General features: G+C 65.2%; 1 protein-coding gene across 6 annotated transcripts in view; it reads right to left on the bottom strand.

Moving 5' to 3' along the window:
• Positions 1–3956: 3956 nt before the first annotated feature.
• Positions 3957–26018, bottom strand: part of PACS2 (phosphofurin acidic cluster sorting protein 2) — a 63760-nt gene continuing 41698 nt past the window's right edge. For 2 of the 6 annotated variants that reach the window (XM_057543153.1, XM_057543154.1), the window contains exons 9-25: positions 23154–23311; positions 21481–21571; positions 21065–21139; positions 20081–20223; positions 18531–18663; positions 18119–18223; positions 17684–17790; positions 17202–17356; positions 16644–16754; positions 16077–16185; positions 15263–15295; positions 11547–11589; positions 10114–10156; positions 9704–9839; positions 8681–8907; positions 8306–8419; positions 3957–7045 (exon numbers count right to left, since the gene is read on the bottom strand). In XM_057543153.1, coding sequence (XP_057399136.1) covers positions 6927–7045; positions 8306–8419; positions 8681–8907; positions 9704–9839; positions 10114–10156; positions 11547–11589; positions 15263–15295; positions 16077–16185; positions 16644–16754; positions 17202–17356; positions 17684–17790; positions 18119–18223; positions 18531–18663; positions 20081–20223; positions 21065–21139; positions 21481–21571; positions 23154–23311 — 1902 coding nt within the window. In that variant the 3' untranslated portion in view covers positions 3957–6926. Of the gene's footprint in view, positions 7046–8305; positions 8420–8680; positions 8908–9703; positions 9840–10113; positions 10157–11546; positions 11590–15262; positions 15296–16076; positions 16186–16643; positions 16755–17201; positions 17357–17683; positions 17791–18118; positions 18224–18530; positions 18664–20080; positions 20224–21064; positions 21140–21480; positions 21572–23153; positions 23312–26018 lie in introns of those variants that run through there. The other 4 variants (XM_057543156.1, XM_057543155.1, XM_057543157.1 and 1 more) reach the window with 3 other exon arrangements.

Raw genomic sequence — 26018 nt, 5'->3', positions numbered from 1 at the left:
CACAGTGGTTAAGAATCCGCCTGCCAATGGAGGGGACACGGGTTCGAGCCCTGGTCCAGGAAGATCCCACATGCCGCAGAGCAACTAAGCCCGTGCGCCACAACTACTGAGCCTGTGCTCTAGAGCCCGCAAGCCACAACTACTGAGCCCGCGTGCCTAGAGTCTGTGCTCCGCAACAAGAGAAGCCACCGCAACGAGAAGCCCGTGCACTGCAACGAAGAGTAGCCCCCACTCGCCACAACTAGAGAAAGCCTGTGCACAGCAACGAAAACCCAACACAGCCAAAAATAAATACATTAAAATAAAATAAAATAAAAATAAAATAAAGCGGGGACTGATAGCTGATAGCAACGTGGGCAGACTGGGGCTTGGTAGCTGGGGCAGCTTCCTGTTTCTGCGGCCTCAGCCATGCAGCTGGGAGCTGACTCTCCAGCTCTGCCCACCCCGTGGCCACCCACTGGAATGTGGCTGCCACCTCCTGTTGGCCGGTCCTCCAGCCCAATTCTGTCCTGTGGGTTCTTGCCTTCCTCAGAGCCCTCTGCAGTCATTTCGGTGGGACTCCTCGGAAGCAGAAAGGCACAGGTTTGCCCAGCTCTCTGTGGGAGGCTGGACGTCTGCAGACCCTTGTCAGGGGAGGTCTTCTCAGACCTAGGCCTCAGCCTGAGGTCGCTGCCCTTCTGTGAGCACGGGTCCCCACCATGCGGGGCGCTGGGGGCCTGCAGTGACACTGCAGATGAGGGCGGCTCTCGTGGGGCTCGGGCTGGAAAGGGCAGGGACCAAGGGACTGGTAGGGCCAACCTGTGCCAGCCGGGCTTGTCCCTGAAAGACGATGCCTGACAAGGCGCAGGTGTGGGGAGATCCCGAGGAAGAGCCTTCCGTGCCGAGGGTGCACCAGGAGGGGACAAAGAGGATGGACACCCTGCAGGACAGAGAGACGGCAGCCTGGAGCGCCCGTCAAGGCCACAGCAAGTGGCTGACATCGCCCAAGGGCTGGCAGCAGTGGAGGGAAGAGGCAGCATGACACCGGCGGAGCGGCCAGGGTGTGGGGGACACTGCAGGGACCCCGTGCCCCCAAGTCAGAAACCTGGGAGTCTGCGGAGAGGGGTCTGCACCCCTTCCCCGCCACCCCAGAAGCCCCTCTCCTCTGTGCCGCCTCCTGCCTCCCAGCCTCGTCCCCACACACCCCTTACCCACAGGGGCCCCCACCTCCCGGAAATGCAAACTTGGCAGGTCGCCCCTGCCCAGGAGCCGCCTGGGCCGTCCATCGGCAGGTGCGCAGTGGGATGGAAGCCCCATGCCCCGGCCCCTCCCGAGGAGTCCTTGCCCCCGACAGGTACACGCTTGTGTGTTCTATGTCCTAGCTGGCCCATCCGGAGATGTCGGCCTCATGGAAGCTGAGGGGCGGCTGGTTTCCGGCAAGGGCACAGCTGGTAGGGCACACGGAGCCCGCTTTCCTTCTCCACCACCTTTTCACGTAAACCTTCGACCTCGAGAACACCCACGCAGACGGGTCCAAGCACACAGCTTCACGGGCTCCACTGAGCCTGGCCTGCCACAGCCCGGATCCATCTAGCCTGGCTTTGACCCTGACGCCCAGGGAACAATACAGAACTCCTGGGGGCGTGGCTTCTGTTGCTTGTGAAGCGCCCCGGGGGCCAGAGGAGCTGTGACCTGTCCCCTCGCGGCTGCACGGCGACGAGCAGCTGCCCGCCCACCGGGTTGGGAGGCAGGCAGCGGTACCTCCAGACTGGGGCTGGCTCAAAGCAGCGCCTCCAGAACCATTTTGGCCAGACTCTGGTTGACAAGTCCTCCGGCTGACTGCCCGCCTGCCTGGTCAGTAGGACGCCGTCCCTGCTCTGGGGGCAGAGCTCCCCCTGACTGGGATCCCTCCGCTCGGTGGCGCCCGGGGTTGGGGTGGCCGGCAGAGGGGCAGAGCCCACGGCTGTGGGGGACAGGAGGGGCCACGCCCACCCTGGTGTCCACCCAGGGCTCTGGGAAGAGAATGCTGACGCTCTGCATGGCCCCCAACCCAGCACCTGCTTCTCATCAGACGCTGTTTGGCCCTCCCCCAGCTCGAGAGGCCCCCTCTCCACCCACACCTCCCCGGCCAGTCCCCCGGGGTTTCCAGAGAGGAGCCCGGGGGCCCAGAGGCCACAGCCCGCTTCGGCTTACCCAGTCCTATCAGCACCTGCTGACTGCTGCTCGGGGCACTGCGCTGGCCCCAGGCCACCGCTGGGCTTGGTGGAGCCGAGGGCCGCCCATTCTCTTGGGACGGCTGCGGCTCTGGCATCTTCCCCAGGAAGGCCTTAAACAAACGCTTCGCGCTGTCCACCTCCAGCCCCTTGGGGGGCTCGCCTGCACCTCTGGGGCTCTGGGGGTAGGTGCCCGCGGCTACGTGGGCCCCTCGGGCAGAGGGAGGCCGCGTCAGGGTCAGCGGGGCTCATCTCCCAGCCACTGCCCAGACAGTGCCGGGTGGGCCTCAGCCAGGGACACCCAGCAGGGTCGACCCCCTTGGGTGGCCTGGGTCCCCAGCTCCTACAGCCATTCTTCTCCACATGGTCAACCCAGGCCGGAGCAGCTGCGGCCGCCGCCCTGCCCGGCCTCCTGCAGGCTCCCCCAGGGACGCGCCTTCTCCCACCGCGGCTCCAGCTCCTCGGATCTGCCCCCGGCCGGCCCGGGTGCGTCTCCTCAGGACCCTGCCTGCGGGGCGCACTGAAGGCGCGGAACGACCAGGCGAGAAAGAAGGGCCGCCCTCGCTCTCCCCGCCTCCCTCCTCCCGACCCCTGTGACCGCACCTCGACGCCCCCTGGCCACCCCCCAAGGTCCAGGCTCTGCGCCCCCAACCCGCACGACCACGCGTGAAGACGCCGCAGCAGGCGGCAGCCGGCCCTCTCCACTCCCTGGGGTCTGGGGATGAGGAGTTCGCTGAGGGGTGGAAGAGCAAGGGTCATGGGGACACACGGCGAGCGTCAAAGGGAGGGAACCAAGGGAGGCGGCGGTCAGCGGGGGAGGGGCGGGATACACTACGGGTACGGAGGTGGGGGAGAGGTGGGGTACACAAGGGGGGCAGGGGTGCGGGAGGGGCGGGGTACACAAGCTATGGGATGGGGGCGGAGAGGGGCACACTACGGGGACGGGGGCGGGGCACACTGGGTGGAGGGCGGGGAGGGGAGGGGCACACTGGGTTACGGGAGCGGGGGGAGGGGCGGGGCACACTACGGGGACGGGGGCGGGGCACACTGGGTGGAGGGCGGGGCACACTACGGGGACGGAGGTGGGGGAGAGGTGGGGTACACAAGGGGGGCAGGGGTGCGGGAGGGGTGGGGGAGGGGCGGGGTACACAAGCTACGGGACCGGGGGCGGGGAGGGGCACACTACGGGGACGGGGGCGGGGCACACTGGGTGGAGGGCGGGGAGGGGCGGGGCACAGTAGGGGTACGGGGTGGGGGAGGGGAGGGGCACACTGGGTTACGGGACCAGGGGGAGGGGCGGGGCACACTACGGGTGCGGGGGCGGACCCATCGTGGTGGGAGGGTCAGAGGGTGGGGCCCACAGCGGTTCTGGGAGGCCCGAGGGGGCGGAGTCGAGCCCCACGAACTTCCGCTTCGACAGGCTCCGCCCTGCCGTTTCCGCTTCCGGCCCGTTTTCGCGCCTGCGTCTTGGGCTCGGTTGTCAGGGGCCGACCGGGGTTCCGCTTGCCACGCGGACCTGGTCCCACCCCGGTGTCCATGGCCCGGGGCTTCATCTCGGGCTCTCGAGGAGTCCCGGCCCCGCGCCGCTCGGAGGGGCTCGCCTCGCAGACGCCCCTAGCCGTCCGCGCCCTGACCCCAGGCCCCCTTGGGTCCCCGCCTCGCGTGGGGGCCTCGGAGCGCCAGCCCGCGACGTGCGGGCGGAGCTCGCGCCTGGACGGATGGAGGGGCCGAGACCGCTCGAGAGGAATCACACAGCAGGCGAGGGAAGGCCTGGGAGTGCTCCCCGCGTTTATTAGTGTCGCATCAGCACCTTAAAATACTCCACGTGGTCACATAACGTGACAGATTAGAATCTGTTTTCCAAAAACGCTATTTACATTAATCCTGTTTTCCATTAAAAAAAAAAACCAAAAACCTAGCAACACGTACATCCTAGAAACCAAACAATGCACAAAGAACTGGACGGGGGGTCTGCAGGAACGCACGGTGGTACCCCTTAGCCTCCCCTGGGGGAGGGACCCCCAAGCCCAGTCCTCAGGCCCCTGCCAAGGACTTATCTTCCTCTCCACCGGAGGACAGGACGGGTCTCGGGAGGCGGTCAAGGAACAGGTGCAGGGGTCAGGCAACTGGCCTTTGGGAGCAAGTGGCCCGGTCTTGTCATGAGGAACCTGTTCTGGGACAAAGGCCAGTCAGGTCTTCATATCTGGGAGTGAGGACAGGGCAGCAATGCTGGCCCTGGCCGCTCTGATCTGCCCGCCGCCGCACAGAGACCTTTGGTTCTGGGCTCAGAGTCCCTCTCCTTCCGGACCTGCAGCTGTGACACTGACTCGGGACACCGGCCTGCATGCCCTGAGGAGACGGGGACCCAGGGGACCAACACGAGGAGGGAGAAGCAGTGGCCCGGATACAGGGCTGGAGCTCACCTCCACGGGGCCTCAGCGAGGGCAGAGCCTGCCCACACCGTGCCACCAGGCCCACGAGGAGCCTGGCCTTACCCGAAGGTGACTGGTCACCCAATGGGCTGAGAACCCCTGCTCCTGTCCTGTGGGTCATGGTCTGGGGCCCGTGTTCCTCACGTGGCCACACCACCCTCCACGTGCTCACGGCTGCACTGGCTCAGTCACAGACGGCTTTGGCTTCTGCATCACTTTCCTCCCAGGGACAAAGTGCTTTTATATGTATCCTCAGAACAGCTCCATGAGGTAGGCAGGGGAAACGTGACCATCCCCGTTTAGCCAATGGGGAAACCGAGGCACCGGCGTGAGCAAAGCCCAGGTCTCCAAGACAGTTATGGTAATCGGGGCCATCTGCACGACTCCTGGGCCCATGAACAGTGTGGCCGGTGGGCCCCGTGGCACTGGACAGACCACAACTGGGCTCTGCAGGCCCAGCGGCACAGGGTGGAGGTGCTGGGTGTCTTCTCCTTGTGGGTACAAGGACACAGGGAGGCGTGAGGAGGACAGCTCACAGTTGGGATGGATGGGACAGCCCCCTTTGGCCCTTCTTCTAAAACCAGCTCTGCAGCTGTAAAGCTAAGTCAAGGGTGTGTCACCTGCACCTCCTTCCTGTTGAGTGTGACCTTTGGAAACTCGAGCAGCAACCAAGGCCCTGAGGCCAGTGGTGGGAACAGGGGTGGGAAGGCTCAAGGTCCCCAGGCTGCTTCTGAGTGTAGCCGCAGGTGGGTGCTGCACAGGCCGCCCAAGGGGTCCTCAGCTCAGTGGCCTGCACCCTCGCCCAGGTCCTTCCCAGGGAGGGGCAGGGCCCCTGGTCCAAGGTCATGTCCAAATCCTGTCTGCCAGCTAGGTCCAAGGCCCTCAGCCATGGACACTCGGACCCTGTACAGCTGCCTGGGGGAGGTAAGCAGGTAGTCACAGGTAAGAAAAACAGGCCATTTTCCATCCACCAAGTGGGACCCCTCTGTGCCACGGGCTGTTGGCGAGGCCTGTCCTGCAGAAGAGCAGGAAAGGCCTGCAACCTGTCTGCGTTTGGCACTGTTTTTCTGAGCACAGCATGTGTGGCTCTCGGCCCTAGGAAACTGGGCTCACGGCTCCCTGGGTGGGTCACCACGCTCCTACAGCCACAGCTGCCAAGGGGCAGGAGCTGGGGGGCTCTTCCTGTGGAGTGCTGGGGTGCAGGCCTGTGGGGGAGGACTGGCGAGGAGCCTGGCCTCAGGTGGAGGGTAGGCTCGCCCCCCTCCGCAGGGACCCAGACCCCAAACCCCTCCGTCCTGAGGAGCCCGGCCTAGAGGTGGGGCCCCAGCTTCACCCACAGCCCCGACGGGGCTCGGCCCCTATGGTCTGGCCACATTAGTGTTGCAGGTGACAAACACCTGGCTGCCTGGCCAGACACCTCCCAGCCAGCAGGGGGGCTGGGGTGGGGGCAGGAGGTGGCAGCTGCGGAAGCCACTGTGCCCACTAAGTTTGGGGCGGGCAAAACCCGCAGAAGCAGAGCGGCGCCGCAGGGACGGCCGGGGGAGCAGGGGGGCTGGGACCCCGGGCAGCACAGCTGGCTCTGCCTAAGCCCTAAGGGGCTGTTGGGGCTTCAGAAGAGCAATGTCTGTTTGGCAGCTACATTGCAACATGTATTTGAAAGCATTAAAAATATCCGCTACTATAAAACCTCCACTGCCCCCTGTGGCTGGAGTTTACTGGGATCCACGAGTGGGCGGTGCTGGGGCATCTCTTGGCTGGTTGGTGGCTGGGGCCCAGGGCTGGGCTGACAGGCCTGACTGGCCTCTGTTCCGCCCAGGACGCCCCCGACAGAAGGCTGGCCTTTGGCCTCTGGCCACCCAGCTCGGTGCCTGGGCACACAGGCAGCCTGGGGTCCGGGGGGGCCGCCCGCCGGACCCTGGCTCCGAGGAAGCAGAGTCCTGGCTTTCAGAAAGGACAGGATGCAAAGGCAAGAACCCTTCTTGTGGGGGGCTGGGTGGGGGAGTCCCGAGGCCACAACACACCTTCCACGATTCTCAAGTTCAACACTGTCCGCCTGACCTCCCACCCCTGCCGGAACGTTCTGGTTAATAAGCAGAGCAGTTATGGGGTCCCGTGGGGGGCCGCCCCGTTAGTTTCCAGGTAGTGAGCATGTTCATACTTAAGACTGTTTTTCTCTGGGTTTTTAAGGGTCTGTCTCTGCAGTAAACTGAAATGTTAACAGAAAAGCAGCTGGGCCCTCCCGGCGCTCGGCCATCGCAGGGCTGCAGGGCAGGGAGCCGGCGCGGCCCCTCGGCAGGCGGGGCTAAAAGGTGGACTTGGAGTGTCCGAAGATGCAGATGGGGAAGTGCTTGACGTGGGAGGACCACTGGGCCGCCAGCTGGAAGAACTTGACGTCGTTCCACTCCACACCGTCGATGAGGACTGTGGGGGACAAGACCGCCTGACCCACCTGCCCCTCCTCCAGGCCGTGGCACAGAACGAGGCTGGAGGGCCTGACACCCCTGGGGACTCCCAGGCTCCCGGGTGACACTCGCCGGTTGTCAGTGGCCCCTAGGAGGAGGAGGTGCGGGACGGCCCAGCCCACCTTGCTGACCTTCCTACCACCTGCCCACCACTGCCCCCATGGCCAGCCCCTCCCCGACTTCGGGGGAGCTGCTTGTCCGAAGTCCCTCTGCCTCAGCAGGGGTCTGCAAACCCAATTTAAAACACTCTCCACTTAAAGCAGAAAATCAACAGAGGCAGGCCAGGGTGGTTCTTGGCCACTGTGGTCAGACTCGAGCTTGTGAAAAAAGAAAAATCTCGAGAGCTCCATATTCTGTTAGTCGCAGAGTATCTTCTATAGAGAGTCTGAGATAAAGCACAAAGGACTGAGAAATTACTTCTCAGAATTGGAAAAGCCACTCCACGCACACAAATAGCCTCATCCACGTGTGTTCAAAGCTCAAACTACGTAATATGACTTCATAGCAAACAAAAGCATTTCCTGATGTGAGCTTAGAAAAGCTACCCAGTTCGGCTCTGGTTTACTTCCATATCCTACCGCCTCCCCCCCAACTCCCGCTGGGGGACAGAGAGAGAGAGAGAGAGAGAGGGAGGGAGGGAGGGAGAGAGGGAGGGAGGGAGAGGGAGGGAGGAAGAGGGAGGGAGAGAGGGAGGGAGGAAGAGGGAGGGAGAGAGGGAGGGAGGGAGAGGAGGGAGAGGAAGGGAGGGAGAGGGAGGGAGGGAGAGGAGGGAGAGGGAGGGAGGGAGAGGAGGGAGAGGGAGAGAGAGGGAGGGAGAGGAGGGAGAGGGAGAGAGGGAGAGAGGGAGGGAGGGAGAGGAGGGAGGGAGAGGAGGGAGGGGAGGAAGAGGGAGGGAGGGAGAGGAGGGAGAGGGAGAGAGGGAGGGAGGGAGAGGGAGGGAGGGAGGGAGGGAGGGAGAGGGAGAGAGGGAGGGAGGGAGGGAGAGGGAGGGAGAGGAGGGGGAGGGAGGGAGAGAGGGAGAGAGGGAGGGAGGGAGGGAGGCAGGGAGGGAGAGGGAGGGAGAGGGAGGGAGGAAGAGGAGGGAGGGAGAGGAGGGAGGGAGAGGAGGGAGGGAGAGGAGGGAGGGAAGGAGGAAGAGGGAGGGAGGGAGAGGAGGGAGAGGGAGGGAGGGAGAGGAGGGAGAGGGAGAGAGGGAGGCAGGGAGGGAGGCAGCGCTCACCCCGCAGCATGTTCTGCTGGTGCTTGGCGGTGCAGATGAGCCGGCTGATACCCTCAATGCACTGGCTTTTGGACTCTACATCCTTGTCCTTGGTTTTCTTGGGCAAGAACATCACTAGGAGGAAAAGGGGCTGTGCTGTCCTCCCGCTGTCCCTCAGGGGTGGGGGGCTAGCAGGGGCTGTGGGCGCACCTCGGCCCTTGGACCCTGCTCATCTGGACCCCCTTCCGCACGGACCCTGCCTGCCACCACCCGCCCACCGGGAGGCCTTTGCCCGGGGCTCTGGTCAGAAGCGGCCCCCAGGCCTGTGGTGCCCTCGGGGCCTGCCCGGGCGGCCCCTTCGATTGTCCCGACAGCCAGCCCGCCTCCCCACCTCACCCTTCTTGTTCTTCTCCTTGGTGACCACGGTCATGGACATGGTGGGCGTGGCCGCAGCCTCGCCGCTGCTGGGCAGCCTGCTGACCTGGAGAGACCGGAAGGTGCACTTGAGTGTGTTTTTGGTGGTGGGCGGGTCCTTCCTCTCCGCATCTCTCTTCCTGTCTGCGGGCTGGGCTGCCGTCCAGTAATCCACCTGCAGCCCCATCAGCTCGGCGCCGACGCCCTGGCTGTGAAAGACGAGGGAGGCTCACCCCTCCGTCCTCAGCGGGTGACGGCAGCACCCCCGCGGCTGGCACAGGCGAGGAGGCGCCTGCTGGTGCCTGTGCTGCCCGACGTCGGGGGGCCGCTGGCAGTGGCTGAGGACGGAGGGGAGCTCGGGGCCCAGAGCCCGCTGGCGGGCCGTCCCGGTCTCCTGGGGCAGCCCCGTCTGCGCCCGTGGCTCCAGTGTAGTCACGATGCTGGGGTCACCCAGGAGTGCCCAGACCTGCCGCCCGCCCACGCTGCCGCTTTGTCTGGAGGGCCCAGGCCAACCGCCCCCTTGGAGGTGCGGCCTCAGGGCCCAAGTCCTCCCCGACCCTGGGGCAGTCCTGCCTGGGTGAGTTCTGCTCACGAGAGCCCCGAGGGCAGCCGAGAAGGGCTGCGGACCCCCCACCCACTGTCGCCACGCCTTCTACTCACATCTGAGTTTCCAAAATCCCCTCTGTGCGCAGAGCACCCCGTATTTATACTCTGTAGCTCCCATCCCTAGGAATGCAGGGGGTGGGGCGAGGTGGGGAGACACCAGGCCAGGACTGAGCGGTCCAGCGCCCCAACTCACTTGTCTGATGAGCCTGGGTGGACACCACCACGGCCTCTGCGGGGCCGCTGAGCCCACCTTCCGCCCTGACCCTCTGCTTCCTGGCACCCCCGGGTCCGGCCAGGGACCACGAGGAACCGCCAGTGTTCTCAGCACAGCCCCTGCTGCGCTGGGGGGACGGACGGCGTGAGCTGGTGGGCAGCGTCCGCCCACATGGCTGCATTTACCTGGGGGAGGACAGGCCCCCGCTCACCGACGGGGAGGAGGGCGGGGTGGGTGAGGCCTCCTTGGCCGCGGGAGATGTGGACGGCGGGGTGGACGAGAGTGCGCTGGAGCCCGAGGGGGCCGCGTCATCTGAGTCACCTTGGGAAGGAGTCGGGGGGCAGCGCTGAGCTCCCCCGCTGCTCTGCCCCAAGCAGCCCCAGGCCCTCTGGACCCAGACGTGGCAGGGAGGCCAGGCAGCTGTGGGCTGGGTGGGGGTGTGTGCGGGAAGCGGGAGACCCCCCAACCCCCCCGCTCAGGGTCAGGGGTGGCCCATCCAGGGGGAACAGAAGCCCGGCAGCAAGGTGCGTGTTGGTGCTGAGACTGCCCCGGCCCTCCTGCGTCCCAGCCCCCCGTGCAGGGATGATGGAGTTACCTGACGTGGCCGAAGACGGCTCCACTATTCCAACCTTCACCACCTAGAAGGCAACAGGACGCTGCTGGCAGTGGCGCGGGGGTGGTGCTGGGACTCCACACCCGGGCAGGGACCTGTTTTCCTACCACCCGTCCTCCATGTCCCCCATCCCCCAGGAGCTCCTGGGGCCGAGCCAGGTCCAGCCCCTCGGTCTGTGCGGCAGAGCTAAGCTCCAGGGAGCCACCGCCTGGGTGGGACCTGCTGAGGGACCGCCCTGTGCCAGGGGCGTGTTTGGGAGACGCCCTTGAATTAAAGCAAGCTCTGTGGCCATCCTGCACTCCTGGGACGAGGGCTGCCAGCCGGCCCCTGGCCTGGCCCTGACCTGTGGCCAGCATTCGGGACACATGTGGTCTCCGGCAGGACTGGCGCCCTCCCTCCACGGGCGAACCTCTCAGGTCCCACTCCCTGGACTCAGCAAACTGCGTGCCCGTGAGACTGGCGGGCGCAGACGTCAGCGGGTCAGGTGCTGGAGCGAGGCAGCCCTGCCCAGCGGGGCACAAAGGCAGCCCTGGGGCCTGCACCAAACCCGCGTGGGCTGCCGGGGGGGCCCGGCCCCACCCCGACCAGGGCGGGAGCTGTGTCACGTGAAAGAAATCACGACAACGGCTCCTGCCTCGGTCACACGGTGGCATCTCAAGTGCAGCCAGCGGGACAGGCCCTCCTGTCACTGCAGCAGCTTCCTCAGGACAGGCTGCTCCGGACCAGCACCCTCCAAGTACAGCCAGCAGCCACCTGACGCCTGAGCAGACTGAACCACGGCCTAGAGGCCCTGCTGCCTGCCAGGCGGCCGTACGGCTCTCACAGCAGACGCTGGGCTGGAGACCACGGCGGGACCACAGGCTGTGGACGCGCGGCCTGGCTGGCGAGGAGTAGCCCTTACTCCTTGGCAGTGGGAAAAAGCAAAACCTCCCGGCTTACAGGGATGATCCCAGCCGAGCAAGCCTGCCCTGCGGCTCCCAAAGGACAGAGGCAGCCCTCTGCCCCCACCCCAGGCGGGGCCTGTCCCGAGGCCCGCCGACCCTCGGTACCCCCTGAAGAGCCGAGCCTCACACTGGCCCCGGACACCCAGGACGGTGCTGAGAACTGGACCCTCACTCCCAGGTGGGCTGCCTGCTTCCACACGTCAGGCCGCAGCAGAGCCGGGGCAGCGATACGCCTGGGCTCACCCCCCCACTCAACAAGAAGAAACAGAGAGCTTTAGGGTGGGAGAAATGTATAAGGCAAGTCCTCAGCTCAAACTGGTGAGGAAGGTTCTGGAACATATCAAGTTAATGCAAGAACAGACTGATTATAAAAGACCTCTTGGCAGATAAACGGCCTCCCAGCAGCAGGTGGAGCCAGCCAAGCGGCAGGAAAGCTTTGGGCAAGGCGCTGCCTGCCCGAGCAGTACTCACCCCTACGAAGGGAATGAACTTCTGAGAGGACTCTTCGTCGGGGCTAAGACGAGGGAAACAGACAGTTAGCGCTCTCCCCGAGGGACAGGCCCTTGCGGAGTGGCCCTGCCCCACCCACTGCCTCGCTCCCACCCTCCCGCAGGACGCCTGGCCTGGACCTCGGACCCGCAAACCCTTCTGACATAGAGGAAGGGCAAACGCATCTCTGCACAGAGGTCCCGAGGCCCACGGGACAGCCCAGAGGGGAAGGGTGGAGAGTGCAGCCTCGCCCAGGAATCTGCCACTCTCCTGGGGGCCTGGGGCTCAGGGCAGCCAGCCCAGCCCAGCCCAAAGGTCTTCCTGCTGGCCCCATTCACTGAGTCCCAAGACAGGCCGGCTTTCTGTGCCCCCAGGATGCCCCAGGAGCAGTCTGGGCCTCCGCCAGTGATCGGGGGTGACTGTCCCAAGCCAGGCTAGGAAGGTTTTCTCCCAGATGGTCTGGGTAAAGCTGGTGCCCACTGTGGGGCGGGCCTATTTCCAGGACTTTGGCCTCGGTGATGGGGCGCACATGTCACGTTCTAACAGAACGATGCCCCAAGGGTAGCCCGAGGGCGAGACCAAGGCTCTGTGGGCTGTGCTGCTGTACTGTGCCCACGGGCTCTGCAGGACTTCTGGCAGAACCTCAGCCTCGCCGGAACCGCTGGTCACGGCCCATCGGTGGCAAAGGCATCCAGTGTCCAAGGGCCCTGGGTGTGGGCGTTGGCAGGAGCCAAGGGGGTGCAAACCCCTGTCTCTTCCTCCCCCTCTTCCCCAGCCAGGGCCGCTCCTGTGGCTCAGCTGGCAGCAAGCTGCCCCCGCCTGGTGTCTGCCTTAGCCTGGCCTGTGGTCCGCGGGGCTCTCCCGCAGGACCGAGGCTCCACCAGCGGCTGGGAGAGCGCCTCTCTCTCGGCCCCCTCCGTGTAGGTCCCCAGGGCGGGGCCGGTCCTGGGCCTTCTGTCCCTCCCCCAGCTTCAGGGAAGATAGGCGCCCCCTCCCCGCTTCCTCGGCTGGCGGCGTCCACCCAGCCGCGGGCCTGCTCTCCGAGCTGACCTCCCAGTTCCACTTGTCTCATCTCCCTAAACCAGAGCCTGTCGTCAAAGATCGACTCCTCTGCGGGTAAGTCCACACGTGCGTGCCACGCAAGGCAGGGGCCCAGGGGTGTCACTCGGGGAGAAGCCTCTGCTCCAAGCAGGCTGTTGGGGGGCCTCCCTGGGCACCAGTTCCCGGGACCAGGAGCCCCACGTCGCCAGAGCCTTCAGGAGGCCCTCCCCTCCCTGCCCCTGTGGGGGGCAGAGGCCTGCACCTGGCTGGCGCTCCCCGTGAGGTGTGGCCACCAGCTGGCCAAGTGACCGTGGCCCAGGGGCCAGCACACAGCGCTGTCAGGCTGGTCCTGGCAGGAGGTGCCGCCCCACACCCAGAGCCACGGCACCCACCGGCAGGAGCCGCCCCCCCCCCCCCCCGGGCGTCCCCGGGAAGTGGGCATCCACGACCTCTGCCCCAGCACCACCCACCCCACCTTCGCAAAAGAGACAGCAAACATCTTTGGGTGAAAGACCCTACAAGTTCAGTCCATCCAATTGAAAATAACCAGATTACCAGTCTCTCTCCCCGTTGCAAGGAGAGTACAGTTGGAAGAGAAAACTTCTCTTTTTTCATTTCAAGCAATGAAACAACCCAAATCCTGCGCCCAGACCTCCTCTGCATGCAGGGTGGCAAGAAGCAGGAAGCCGGGTGGGGTTCCTGGCCCAGCGCACGGGAGTCTCGGGCCCTCAGGGCTCCCACCCTCAGCGAGCCACTGCCCACCCCCGCCCCTCCGCCCCAGGATCGGCACGCAGGAAGGCAGGCAAGTGGGGGCCTCAAGAGATGGGACTCGGGAGACTGCACGCCACAAACACCGAAGCCAAGCCGTGCCCCTGGGCCATGCAGACCACATCCAGCACGCGGCACGCGCCTGGCGAGACGGGGGTGACACCAGCTTCCACCGAGACCCCTCAACCTGGACCCTGGATGCGGAGGGGCACACGTGTTCTTGGCAGGGGCAGCGGACAGGACTCCTAGGGCTTGAGCCGTGGCTCTGCGGCAGGGCCCCTGGGCGTGGCTCCTGAGACCCGCACGTGGGGGGAGGTGTAGCGCGCCTCTACTTGACACGGGGTGGGGGGGGGCTTGGAAGCTGAGGGGGCGCAGCCCACACGAGGCCGGAGTGGAGGCGCTGGGCAGCCCTCCAGCGGTTGCCCGGGGGGACCGATGGCGGGTCTGACCCCAGGCCGGGCGCTGGCGCTGAGCAGATAGGCTCCGCCCTGCAGGTGCCCTCTCGGGGCCTGGGCTGGAGAGGGACCGGAAGGGCCATGCCCGCTGCCCACCCTCTCCTGGGTCTCCTGGCCCCTCCAGGTGGACAGCAGCCTGTCCTCTGTCACAGCAGGCAAAGGCCGACCTGCTACCCCTCCAGCCCCGGGCTCCAAGCGTGGATGGCGCGCTGCCTTCACAGGGCTCAACCCAGGGCATCGGGAGCCCCCACCCGACCCCCCGTACTGGTGTCACCACTGTAACGCGGAGGCGGGGGCGGGAGGCACGGAGGAGGCTCGGGGTCGCCTAAGCCCCGGCCCGAGGCTCGCGAGCGCCAACCGCAGCACAGTCGAGAAGCTGTGGCCCAGGCAGCGAAGCTCGCCGTGGACTCCTGGCGCCTCGGCTAAGGGGGGGTGGGGTGGGGAGGGGAGGGAAGCCGGTGCAGGCCCACAGGACAGCCTGGGGGGTCAGCAAGGCACACCGCGGCTGGTCTTTCTCTAGCCCCTGAGGCTTGTTTAGCAGGACAGTCGAACGAGCTTAGACCCCCTCCTCCTGGTCTGCCCCAGGGCCCAGCAGAGAGGCCACTGGGGACCCAAGGACCCTCCCTGGGGGGCTTTCCCAGGAGAGCAAATAACCTGAGACCCAGGGCAGAGAAGCACCCTGAGGGACCCAGTGCAGGATGCCAGGCAGGCAGGAGCCTTGTGTGAAAGGGCAGCTCTGGGAGCATCCGGAGCTCAGCTCCCAACGGACAGCCAAACCGAGGGTGGAGCCTCCTCGGGGGAGAAAAGCACTTCGCCGTGTGCAGCGGTCCCTTCCAGGTAAACTCGGCCGGAGCTGCTCTCTGCCGCCTGGGTGCGGGGTGGCGGGGGCTTGGAGCTGGCCACTGAGCACTGCCGTCACCCGGAGCGAGCTCCCCATGCCCTCTCCTCAGCGCCCCCACGTGGAGGGTCAGCAGGAGCACCAGCCTCCCGCAGCTGCTCGCACCACGTGCTGGGAGCAAAGCCCGCAGCCGGAGAGGTGCCGGCCCCCGGCAGCTCTCGGGGTGAAACCAGCCCCTGCTGCTACTCTAAGAGGGAGCGCCGCCAGGCTTCAGAGATGAGCAACTCAGGGAGAAGCTCAATCGGCCACTTGTTAAACCCAAACTCAGGACTGAAACAAAGAGCCCGCCCAGCGACTTGCAGGCAGCAGGCTTTTGTCGCTGCAGCTGGGTGGGGGCCCGAGAGTGCAGGCCTGGCTAGGGCAGCTGGCAGCGCACCGGGGCCCACCTGACGGAGGCCTCCCCTCCTGACTCCTGGCGGGGAAGCGGACAATGGGGGATGGAAACCTGAGGACGCACCCCACCTGCTGACACTGCTAAACAGCCCTAAAGACCAGCCAGCGGGCGGAAGGGGGCGCGGCCCCAGGGACAGCGGTACCTGAGGGTAAAGTCAAAATGAAAGTTCTTTCTCCTTTTCAGAAAGCCACCAAAGAGAAAAACATGGCGTTATCAGGTGCTCAGGTGCGGCGAGGCACCCCAGGCACGGCACCAGCACAGCGGTCCCCGTGCCCCTCGCAGAGGAAGAGCCGGGAACCTGGCGCTAGGCTGTGCGCTGGGCGCCTGCAGAGGCTTTGGCTCGATTCTACCTCCGCCTTGGAAGCCGTGCACCGTCCCCCAAAGGGAGCGGGGGAGCTGTACTTCATCAGCCCGGCCGTGGTCTGCCTATTCCTGCCCTTCCCCACCCGGGGCGCCTCTGTCCGGGGGCTGGCTAAGGGGCCGCTCGATCCCCCAACCTGTGCGCCCAGCCCCACCTCGTCCTGGGCACGGCCCCTGACCACCGTCCTGCACTGGGCGGGGTGAGAAACGGGTCTTCCTGCCAGGAAGCCCCGCTGTTGGAGGAGCGCGTGCCCAGGCTGGAGAAAGCAGGTCGCTGCTGGGGGGCCAAGCACCAGGACCACTATTCTTGTAACTTTTATTACCGGAAGTTCAAACACATACAAAGAGAAAGAAAAAGCGACCAGCCCATTCTAACTCCGATTCACGTTGGGAAAGGGTGCGGTGGTCGAGGAGAACTGGGGGCTGCTCGGATGGCTCACAGGCTCCCCCCGATCCCAGCTCGGCTTCCCTCCCGCAGAGCCCAATGAGCAACCCAAGGAGCTGGGACGGCGAGAACTGCGGGCTGCCCGCCGAGACCGCAGAGGGACCGCGGGTCGCTGCCGCCGCCCCACGCCCGCCCAGGCCCCACGAGGTACCTCTTCTGCTTGTAGGTCAGCATGGCCTCCGCGATGGGCAGCTGGTGGGCGCAGTTGGCCCCCGAGATGTACTGCGTGATCCTCGACACAATGTCCGGCGTGTCCTGCACTGCACGAGGAGACCAGAAGGGGTTCGTGGGGTGCTGCACGCCAGCACCCCGAATCCAGGCGGCCATGCTGGGGGCGGCTGAGCGGCTCCTCTGGCCGCCACCCCCACGGGGTCCTGGGGAGGGCAGCGAGGCCTGTCCGAGTCCTGAAGAGCCCTCCCCGGGGGCCCGGTCGCCAAGGACCTCTGCGGCTCACGGTGGGCAAAGGGAAGCATCCTGGCCGAGGCTCCACTGGCCCTGCCCGCTGACCCCACCTCCCTCCCAGGCGCTCAGGCCCCCCCAGGGGCCTAAGAAAAAGGCAGGCACACAGGTCGCGTCTCAGGGGACAGCGAGTGACTCAGGTTCTCACGGAGGCTTGGTGGGGTGTGCGTCAGGGCTGGGGGGGCGTGGCGACGTGGGCACGCGCATGAGGGGCGTGGCAGCGTGGGCGCAAGGGGCGCGGCCGGCGCCCGGGCCTCACCGGCGCTCTGGGCCTCCAGCTTGCTGAACAGGTCTCTCCAGGTCAGATCCTGGAAGAAGTTGTTGTACCTGTAGTCCACAGAGCCCAGGTATCTGGCCACCGGGTGGGAGCCTGCGAGCGAGGGGAGAGCGTCAGGGCGTGCGGACCCCGCGCGCAGTTCCGCGCCGCCCCGATGACCTCGGTCCCCAGCCCCCGGTCCCCAAGGAAGCGGCTTCTCGGCCTCCTTGGCACACAGATCACTCGGCCGGACCAAGGTGTGTCCTGCAGACCAGACGGCCTCTCGCGCTGCGGGGAGGGGTCTCCTCTAGACCTCAGCCCTTTCCAGGAGACAGATTTGTTTGCAACATATTGTGTAAGCCAAAAAATGGGATTTTGGTTTTGATTTGCAGAGGATTTTGATAACTTTAAGAGGTTAATAACCAACCCCTGCTTGGCATTTTGACAACAAATCCCAGCCGGCATCGAGTCGCCCAAGCTGCGGGGCCTGCGGGCGCTCGGAGGGCGGACACCGCTGCCGGGCACCTGCGTGGCTCCTGCGGAACCAAGAGCGCCCCTCACCCAGCGGGATGACGAGGAAGCGCATGTAGCCCAGCCAGTCGGGGGTCTTGTGGGACAGCTGCTCCACGAAGAGCCGCAGAATGGCGCTGAGGTAATGCTGCGCCCCCGCCACGGCGATCTTCACGGGGGTCGGGGGCTGGGAATTGCAGTTGCAGCTGCGGCCCCGCAGGCAGGACGAGAGGGAACAGGCGCCTCAGGGAGCCGGCCGCGCCGCGAGGGAGGCCCCGGGGCGCCCCTGCTCCCCTCCACCCGGCCTCTCCCGCGGCCCACGCCGACGGAGCCACCGGAACCCAGGCCCCCCAGACCCGCCCGGGGTCCCCCCAGCGCTGAGGAAGCTCCCGCCTGGGCCGCTGCTCTCCACCCCGCTCTGGCAAGACTGCGGGTCGGCAGGACAGAGCCACACGCAACGCTGGGGTGCAGAGATCCCCACGGACTCCCGGGCGGCGGTGCCCCGCGGCAGCCACGGAGGGTGTGGGACTCACTATCTCTGTATCCGAGAGACGATGGTGCTGAAGGCCGCCTGGACGTCGGCAGCAGAGCACGTGCACACCACGGGGAGCGTGTGCCGCTGCAGGACGTCTGAGAGGAACTGGGGGGCGGGGGAGGGTGAGCCTCCGAGCCACCCACCACCAGCCTGGCCTGTGAGCGCGCCTCGGTCAGGGTCCTCGAACAGGCAAGGCTGGCCAGACACCCCCGCCACTCCATCCTGCGGGGAGGACGCCCAGCCCCAGGACGCTCCACCCTGCAGAGGGGCTGCGCTGCCCCTGCCCCGTCCCCCCTGCGGGGAGGATGCGCCGCCCCCTCCCCCCTACCCCCTGCGGGGAGGATGCGCCGCCCCCTCCCCCCTCCCCCCTGCGGAAGGATGCACCGCCCCCTCCCCCCTCCTCTCTGCGGGAGGATGCGCCGCCCCTCCCCACCTGCCCCTGCCAGTCCGAGGTGTTGACAAGAATGATGTTTTCGGGGAGTTGGTCATCGGAGATGAGGATGTGGTTTAACTGGTCATACACAGTCTTCCTGGGGATCTGACACAGAGCCCGCCGAACCCAGCGTGAGGGGAGCTGCGCCCGCCCCCTCACCTGCTCAGCCCACTCCCTCTCCAGCAGCCACCTGGGAGCACTCAGTCCCCTCTGCGCTCAGACGCGGCCACGGGGCTGAAGGTGCTGCAGGGCCACTGCAGCCCACGGGCAGCGGGGCGGCAGGAGCAGCGGCAGGGGGTTGTCCCGACAAGCCCTCCAGGTGCAGGACAGGCGCCCTCGCCTCGGAGCTGGCCCGCCCTGGGCCAGCCGGGGGTGGGGGGGCCGGGGTCCCCGCGCTGGGCAGCGCACCCACCTGCAGCGGGCTCCGAGTGTCCGGGCAGCGCTCGTTGTCCAGGCTGTTGGCCCGCTCATTCTGCGGACGCGCCGGCTGCCGCTCCTTCAGCGACGTGCTCCGGCCCCGGCGGCCGGCCTGCTTCCCCTCGGACCTGCGGGGGAAGGAAGAGGCTGGGGCAGCCCGCAGGCACGCGCTGCCCCAGGCAAGGGCCACCCAGCAGCAGAGGCAGCTGAGGATGGTGGTGTGCGCTGCCAGGCAGCAGGGCCGGAGGCCACACAGAGCCCCCCAACCCCCGAGGGCCCGAGGGGCACCTGCGGGGACCGAGACCTCCCACGCCCTGGACACAGCCTGGTGCAGCCCGGTGCCCGGCATCCTGGAGCGCCTCCCCGTCCTGACACCGGCCTCTGCGCGCCCCCGCCAGGTCAGTGCCAGCACCCAGACCCACCGCTTCTGGAAAATTCCTGTCACAGAAACAAGACAGGGCACCCTGGTGCTCGAGGTGCCTGTCCCGCTGGGTCTCACGCCGGGGCAGGGGCTGCCGTCGGGTGAAAATCTAGGCTGGGGGTTTCAACACCAAATGCCGTATTAATGCTGGGTTTTGTTTCTCGTTTCTGTGAGTAGACTTGCGTGGGGTGGCGGGCAGGCGGTGGGCAGTGAGGGCTGATCCGTGGGGTCCCACACTTGAAAATCGGGGCGTAAGGCCTGATGCAGCGTGTTGAGTGTCGGCTGCACGGGACCGCAGCCCCGGGAGAGGGCAGGGGGGGAGGCCCACGCCAGCTCTGTGGCCCTCCAGGGGCGCGGCGAGCTGTGGGGTGGGATCCGAGGCCCTGAGGCAGTAGTGGGCATGTGGCCAACTGCGGCCGGGGGTTGGGGGGGAGGTGGAAGGTGACCACGCACGACAGCTCAGAGGGCGAGGGTGGGTGCCCAAGTGCCCAAGAGCAGCAGAGCCGGGGCAAGGACCTGACCGAGGTGGGGGAGGGGAAGAGGGCACGTGAGGGACCCAGAAGGCTCGTCCACCACCAGGAAGCCACCCGAGGTCACTGCAACTCAGACCCCAGCTTTCGATGCTGTGCTCACCCAATCACATGACCCACTCTGGGAGGCAGGGGCCTCGGGACCCCGGCCCAGTTGCCCCCCGCCCCGCAGACGTCCTGTGCTGGACCCCTCACACTCCGTGAGGGCTGCTGTGCCCGTCCACACAGGCGCTGGGTCCAGCTCTCCCGACGCAGCGCACGTGGGCTCAGCAGGGCACACCCTACGTGCTCCGGCGCCCAGCGGCACCTAGCACAAGCCCTGCTGCACTCGTAAGGTCCCTGGTCCAGGACAACGTGAGTCAAGGACAGCGGGACCTCCCCTGCCCTTGGAGCAGGCAGCCACACCTCGGCCCGGTCAGGCCTGCAGGCGGCTAGTTAGGTGCAGATGGGGAGTGGGGGTCCAACGTGGACCTCCCGGGACGGGCCTGGAGACCTGAGCGCTTCCCGGGTGACGCTCATCCGGTCAGACGGTCCCTCCCACACTGGCCCACACAGGCACCGCTGGGCTGATGGCTTCCCCGGGCGGCCAGTCACCTGGTGGAGGGAATGACCAGAGACTCTGTCTTGGTGATCCGCCCGCTGGGTGGCAGCTTCTCGGTGAACATGTCCAGGGCAGAGGTCTCCACCTCCGGGCTGTCCTCGGGCTGGGCTGGCTGCTCCCCCGGGGCGGGTGGGCTCTGATGGGCAGAGAATGGCGCTGGTCAGGAACACACGCCCCTCCAGGGCCTCCTCTCGGCCGTGCACTCCTGTGCCAGAGGGGCCTTGGTTTGGGTGAGACTGCTTAGGCCTCTCTTGGTCTGGGGGCTCCCTGCGTGTGGACACGGCCACGTGCTGCCCTGGGACGCGAGCTGACTTCACCCTCCAACCACAGGGCTCCCAGTCCTGGCTGCCACCGGGAGACCAGCACCAACCCTCCCCAAACCTCCTCGGGACCTTCCCTGAGAACCCTCACAAGGGCAGCAGGAACCAGCCGTGGTGTTCACGGGCCGTGCCTGACAGGGAAGTGTGGGGACGCCTGCTGCCCCCCAGAGCTGGGGTGAATCCAGGGCGGGCCTTGACCATGCCCCTGGGGTGCGGTGATCCGGGGGGCCCTGACCACCCCCTTGGGGTGGGGGTGAATCCAGGGAGCCCTAACCATATCCTGGGGCGGCGGTGAATCCAGGGGGGCCCTGACTGTCCCCCTGGGGTGGGGTGAATCCAGGGGCCCTGACCGTCCCCCTGGGGCGGGGGTGAATCTGGAGGGCCCTGACCGTCCCCCTGGGGTGGGATGAATCCGGGGGGCCCTGACCGTCCCCCTGGGGTGGGGTGAATCCAGGGGCCCTGACCGTTTCCCTGGCATGGGGTGAAACCGGGCCCCCTCCCTGGGGTGGGGGTGAGTTCAGGGGCGCCCTCGTGGTTCTGTGCACAGGTTCTGGGTGGCGGAAGCAGGTGGACCTGCCGGTCAGGGATCAGACCCCTAAAGGCAGCACGTAAGTGGGCTCTATCCTGGCACCCGTGAACGTGGCCCCGCCTGCTTACATGGGCCACGGAATCGGAGATGCTGTCACTTGGCTGCTTCCCTCCGAGGGCCCGCGTCTTCTCGGGCACGTCGGCCTGTGTGGACGAGACGGGAGGGAATCAGGCTGTGTCCGACCATGGCGCCGAGGCTGGCTCGCCTCTGGGCAGGGGGTTCTGGGCTTGGAGGCAGCCTGGGGAGACTGGCCAGGATTTCCTGGACTGTGGGTTCAGGGTCACCCCACGACAGTCACCTGGAACCTGGCAGGGGGACTCGGGCCACACCAAAAGCCAGGAGCGCGCTTGGCCTTGGGTTGGTCCAGCACCGATGTGCAAGACGCCTCGAGCGACTCAGACAGACAGGAAGGAAGAGGTCGCGCCCCACCCCCACCCGAGGACCGCAGTGGGAGCACGGGGCTGCCTGGTTCCGGGCCGCTCACCGGACTCGGGGGCTCCTTCTGGCTCCGGGCACTGTGGATGCTCCCGATCTCTGTCTGCGAGCTGGAGTGGGACAGGCCTTCGAAGTACGGCCTGGGCGGCGCGGACGGAGAGCGCGTTATTCTCCAATGCCTCCCCAAGCTGAAGGCGCAGCCACGGCGCCTGGCGGGGGCGGACACGGAGCAGGGAACCCACCCTCGAGGACCACGGCACAGGCGAGGACACCGAGGGCCTGAGAGCAGCTGAGCAGACCTGTGCCCCGAAACCCCATCCGCTCTCGGCCTTAGCCCTGGCGGGGTGGCCGGCGGCACACGTTGACAGCTGCACCCGAAACCCGGGCTGGAGGCCTGTCTGGTGGGGAACCCACAGCCAGCGTGCAGGAGCTGAGGTCAAGCTAAAACGAGGGGCGGGACTCATGCAGTGTCTGGTGACAAAGCCACGTGGGGCGGGACCACGGTGCGTGGCAGGAGGGTCAGGCCTGAGACGCCACGCCTCAGCCCCAGGACTGGGACGCTGGCTGGCCAGGGCTCGCCCTACAGGCACAGCTAACATTATGGAGGGAGCTACAGGCGGGGACGGCCCGGGTCAGCCGGGCGGCCGAGGTAACCACGGCGGCTGATAAAAGCAGAGATCTTCTCCAGCTGAAGGCAGAGAGGGGTCGGGGGGCTAATACTGAGGGACATGACCACCGTGCTGGCCTTAAAGGTGGCGGGGGCAGCAGGTAGAAGGGAGGCAGGAGCCCCGTCCTGCAGCTGCCTGGCTGAGCCCCCAGGAGGCCCGTGGCCGACACCCTGACCTGGGCCCACAGTCTCCAGCCTCCCAGAGGAGGAAACCTGGGCGCTTGGGTCCAAGGGCGCCGGTCAGCAGCTGCGGACCCTGCACCGGGAGGCGGGTCTGCGAGGCTGCGGCGGGAGCCGGAGGGCGGGTGACAACGTGGCCACCCCTTTCTCGTGTGTGCTTCCCTGTGTCTGACTTATGCTTGTTTTAAGTTTAAACACCAACCGGTCCACAGACCTTCCCGCCTCTGACTTGGACCCCCTCCACCCCACCGGCTCCTGATGCGGACTCAGACCCGTGCGCTCTCCCCACCGGGCCGGCCGTCAGCGCCCGCATCACCTGTCCCCCAGGCTCCCTTCCAGCACCAGCCACGCCGCACCCGTGCCCCTGGGGGGCGGCCCCAGCACGCCCCTCACCTCCCCATCGGAAGGAGAGCCCTGTGGCCCGGCGCTCGCCGGTCCCCTCCTGTGATGCCCAGCCAGCACCCCCTCCCCAGCCCACATCCCACCCGCCCCACGCCCAGGGCCCCTGCCTTCCACGCAACTTCCCAGCCCGCTCCCCTCCTGCCCCAACACCACGGCCTCCTGCAGGGAGGACCCGAGCTGCTCCCAGCAGATCCCAGAGAGACCTTTCCCAGCTGCAAACTGGACCCTGTCACTTCGCCACTTCTCACCTCTGGAAGCACCGCAGATCTGGGGCACCGTTGGGGTCCGCGGCTCCTGCCCTCCCCTCCCCAGAGCCTGCACCCCCGAGGGCCTGCTTTCCCACAAACCACCTTTCCCTCTGGCCCCGACAACCCCCAAGATGGACTTCCTCCCAGCCTCCGGCTTTGAAAGCAGACGGCCGTGTCCACTGTGCCCCGGCGTGGTGGCCTACGCCGGCCAGCGGCTGTGCCAACCTGAGCTTTGGCTTGGGGGTGCTGAGGACGCTGTCGTCGTCCTCCATGTCGGGGCCGCTGTCGCTGGGGTTCTCCATGTCCAGCGTGTCGTACAGAAGGTCCAGGTCCTCCTCCACCTCGGGGACGTGCTCTGCAGGGTCTTGCTCCGAGTCCAGGACCTACGTGCGATCAGAGGTGTGAGGCCGGCCCGGTGGGAAGGGGCGTCTGCAGGACAGATGGGAGGAGGGCGCGGGCCGCCCAGCACCCTTCCTCCAGCCTGCGCCACCAGCCAGTCCCTGGGGGACCTCCAGTCACCCGGGCGCTGGGCAGGGGGCTCTTCTCCGCAGCCTCGGAAGCTTTAACACTCCAACGCACCCTTTAGAGCACCAAGCGGCGCTACGACGGCGTGTGCTGTGGTGGGGCACCACCGCGATCAGGATGTAAAAGGCTTCCCTCCCCAGGCGCCCCCTGCCCCCGGCGGTCCCCCCACCCAGCCCCCGTGCACCGGGCCTTTCCCAGGACGGCACGTGGATGGAACTGCTCCGCGTGCAGCCTCCCCTCACTCAGCGTGACGTGTGTGTGTGTGTGTGTAAGTGTGTGTGCCCACAGCCTGCTCCTTCTTGGTAGTGGGCCACCCACGGGGGGTCACAGCATGTCTGACCAACGGCCGGTGGAGGACAGGGCGATGGTCCCGGCGTCTGCACCACAGGTGAAGCTCCTGTGATGCTTATCAGTCTGTGTGTGGACGTGTTTCCATCTCTCATAGGGAAAGACGCAGCAGTGGGACGGCTGGGTGCCTGGCGAGCCTTCCGAGGCACCGCTGGCGGGTTCTCCAAAGTGGCTGCACCGCTTCCGTTCCCTCCAGCACGTGTCACGTTCCCACTGCTACACACCCTTGTCGACACTTATCTTCCGTGTTCCTGGTGACGGCCGCCCTGGTGGGTATGAAGAGGAGTCTGTGGTTCTGATCTGCGTTCCCCAAAGACGAGAGACGCCAAGCACCTCTTCACGGGCTGACTGGCTGTCTGTATTTCTTCTTTGGAGGACTATCCAGTCAGATCCTTTGCCCAATTTTTAAAGTGGACAATTAACTTTTTAATTGCATTGTTCTGTTTTTGAGTTGTAAGTGTTCTTTATGTATTCTGGATACAAGTCTCTTATCAGATATATGATTTTTTAAAAATTTATTTTATTTATCTATTTTTGGCTGCATTGGGTCTTCATTGCTGTGTGCGGGCTTTCTCTAGTTGTGGCGAGCGGGGGCTACTCTTCGTTGTGGCGTGCGGGCTTCTCACTGCGGTGGCTTCTCTTGTTGCGGAGCACGGGCTCTAGGCGCGCAGGCTTCAGTAGTCGTGGCGCACGGGCTTCAGTAGTTGTGGCTCGCGGGCTCTAGAGCGCAGGCTCAGTAGTTGTGGTGCATGGGCTTAGTTGCTCCACGGCATGTGGGATCTTCCCAGACCAGGGCTCGAATCCATGTCCCCTGCACTGGCAGGGGGATTCTGAACCACTTCACCACCAGGGAAGCCCCAGATATATGATTTGCAAAAAATTTTTTCCTATTCTGTGGGCTGTTGTTTCATTTTCTTGATGGCATTGTAAGCACAGCAGGTTTAAATTTTGATGTAGTCCAACTTACCTATTTTTTCTTCATTTGCCATGCTTTTGGTGTCATTATCTAAAAAACCATTGCCTGACCCAAGATCGCAATACACCTATGTTTTCTTCTAAGAGGTCTATAGTTTTAGCTCATACAGTTAGATCTTTGACCCATTTTGAGTTAATTTTTGTATGCTGTGGCATGAGGTAGGGGTCCAACTTCATTCTTTTGTATGCAGATATCCAATTGTTCCAACACTATTTGCTGAAAAGGCTATATTTCTCCCCACTGAATGGTCTTCGCATTCTTGTCGAAAATCAACTGATCATAAATAGAAGGATTTATTTCTGGACTCTTAACCCTACTTCATTGACCCATCACAGTCTGATGACAGTAGCTTTTGGTAAGTTTTGAAAATGGACAGGTGAGTCCTCCAACTTTGTGCTTTTTCACGATTGTTTTGTTGATTCTGGGTCCCTTGCATTTCCACGTAAGTTTCAGGACTAGCTGTTGGTTTCTGCAAAAAGGCAGCTGGCGATTTGACAGGAATCATGTTGACGCTGTGGGTCAGTGTGGGAAGGACCGTGGCTGAGCCGGGCCCATTTCGAGCAGCTGCACCTGCTAAGAGCTGCTGCAAGAGGATGCCCCACCACCGCGCGTGGACGCATAGCCGCGGCTTCTGGGAAGCACACAGCTCGCTTTACGGGCCATCATGACACGTGTGATGACGATGTCTTGGGGCTTCGATACTTAAATGCCACCTCTCCTGGGTGGGTACAGAACCTGGGGACTAATTTTCCTCTGATCACATTAAAAAAAAAAGATTTTTTTTTTTTTCTGGTTACCACAGTTACACAAAGTCATCGTTTGGAGACTAGAAAAAAGCTAAAAGAAGAAATTTTAAAACACATAGTATGTTGATCATGGGGAGGCAGTGTGTGGGGTGACAGGGCACGTGGAAACTTCTGTACTCAGTTGTGCTGTGAACCTAAAACTGCCCTAAAAAATAAAGTTGATTTATAAAAAAACACAAAACACAAAAACCCGTGGTCACACCCCGCAAAGACAATGTCCCGCTCTCCTCCAGATCCGTGCAGCAAGCTGTCAAGAAACGCAGCAGGCATCACCTGGGGCCTCTGCCTGCCCCTCAAGTGTCCCCGGGGGCAGGCGCCACCATCACCCTCGCTCCCGGAGAAGACAGTGGCGTGCAGAGGGCCACGGGGGGAGGGAGCAGCCGGGCGGGGCCTGGCCGGAACTGGCCTCCAGAGCCCTCCCCGCACCGGGACGCG

This window comes from Balaenoptera acutorostrata, chromosome 3, assembly GCF_949987535.1.
Source record: "Balaenoptera acutorostrata chromosome 3, mBalAcu1.1, whole genome shotgun sequence".
Taxonomy (NCBI): domain Eukaryota; kingdom Metazoa; phylum Chordata; class Mammalia; order Artiodactyla; family Balaenopteridae; genus Balaenoptera; species Balaenoptera acutorostrata.
The sequence above is the reverse complement of the archived record's forward strand: the minus strand, read 5'-3'. Positions and strand labels throughout refer to the sequence as shown.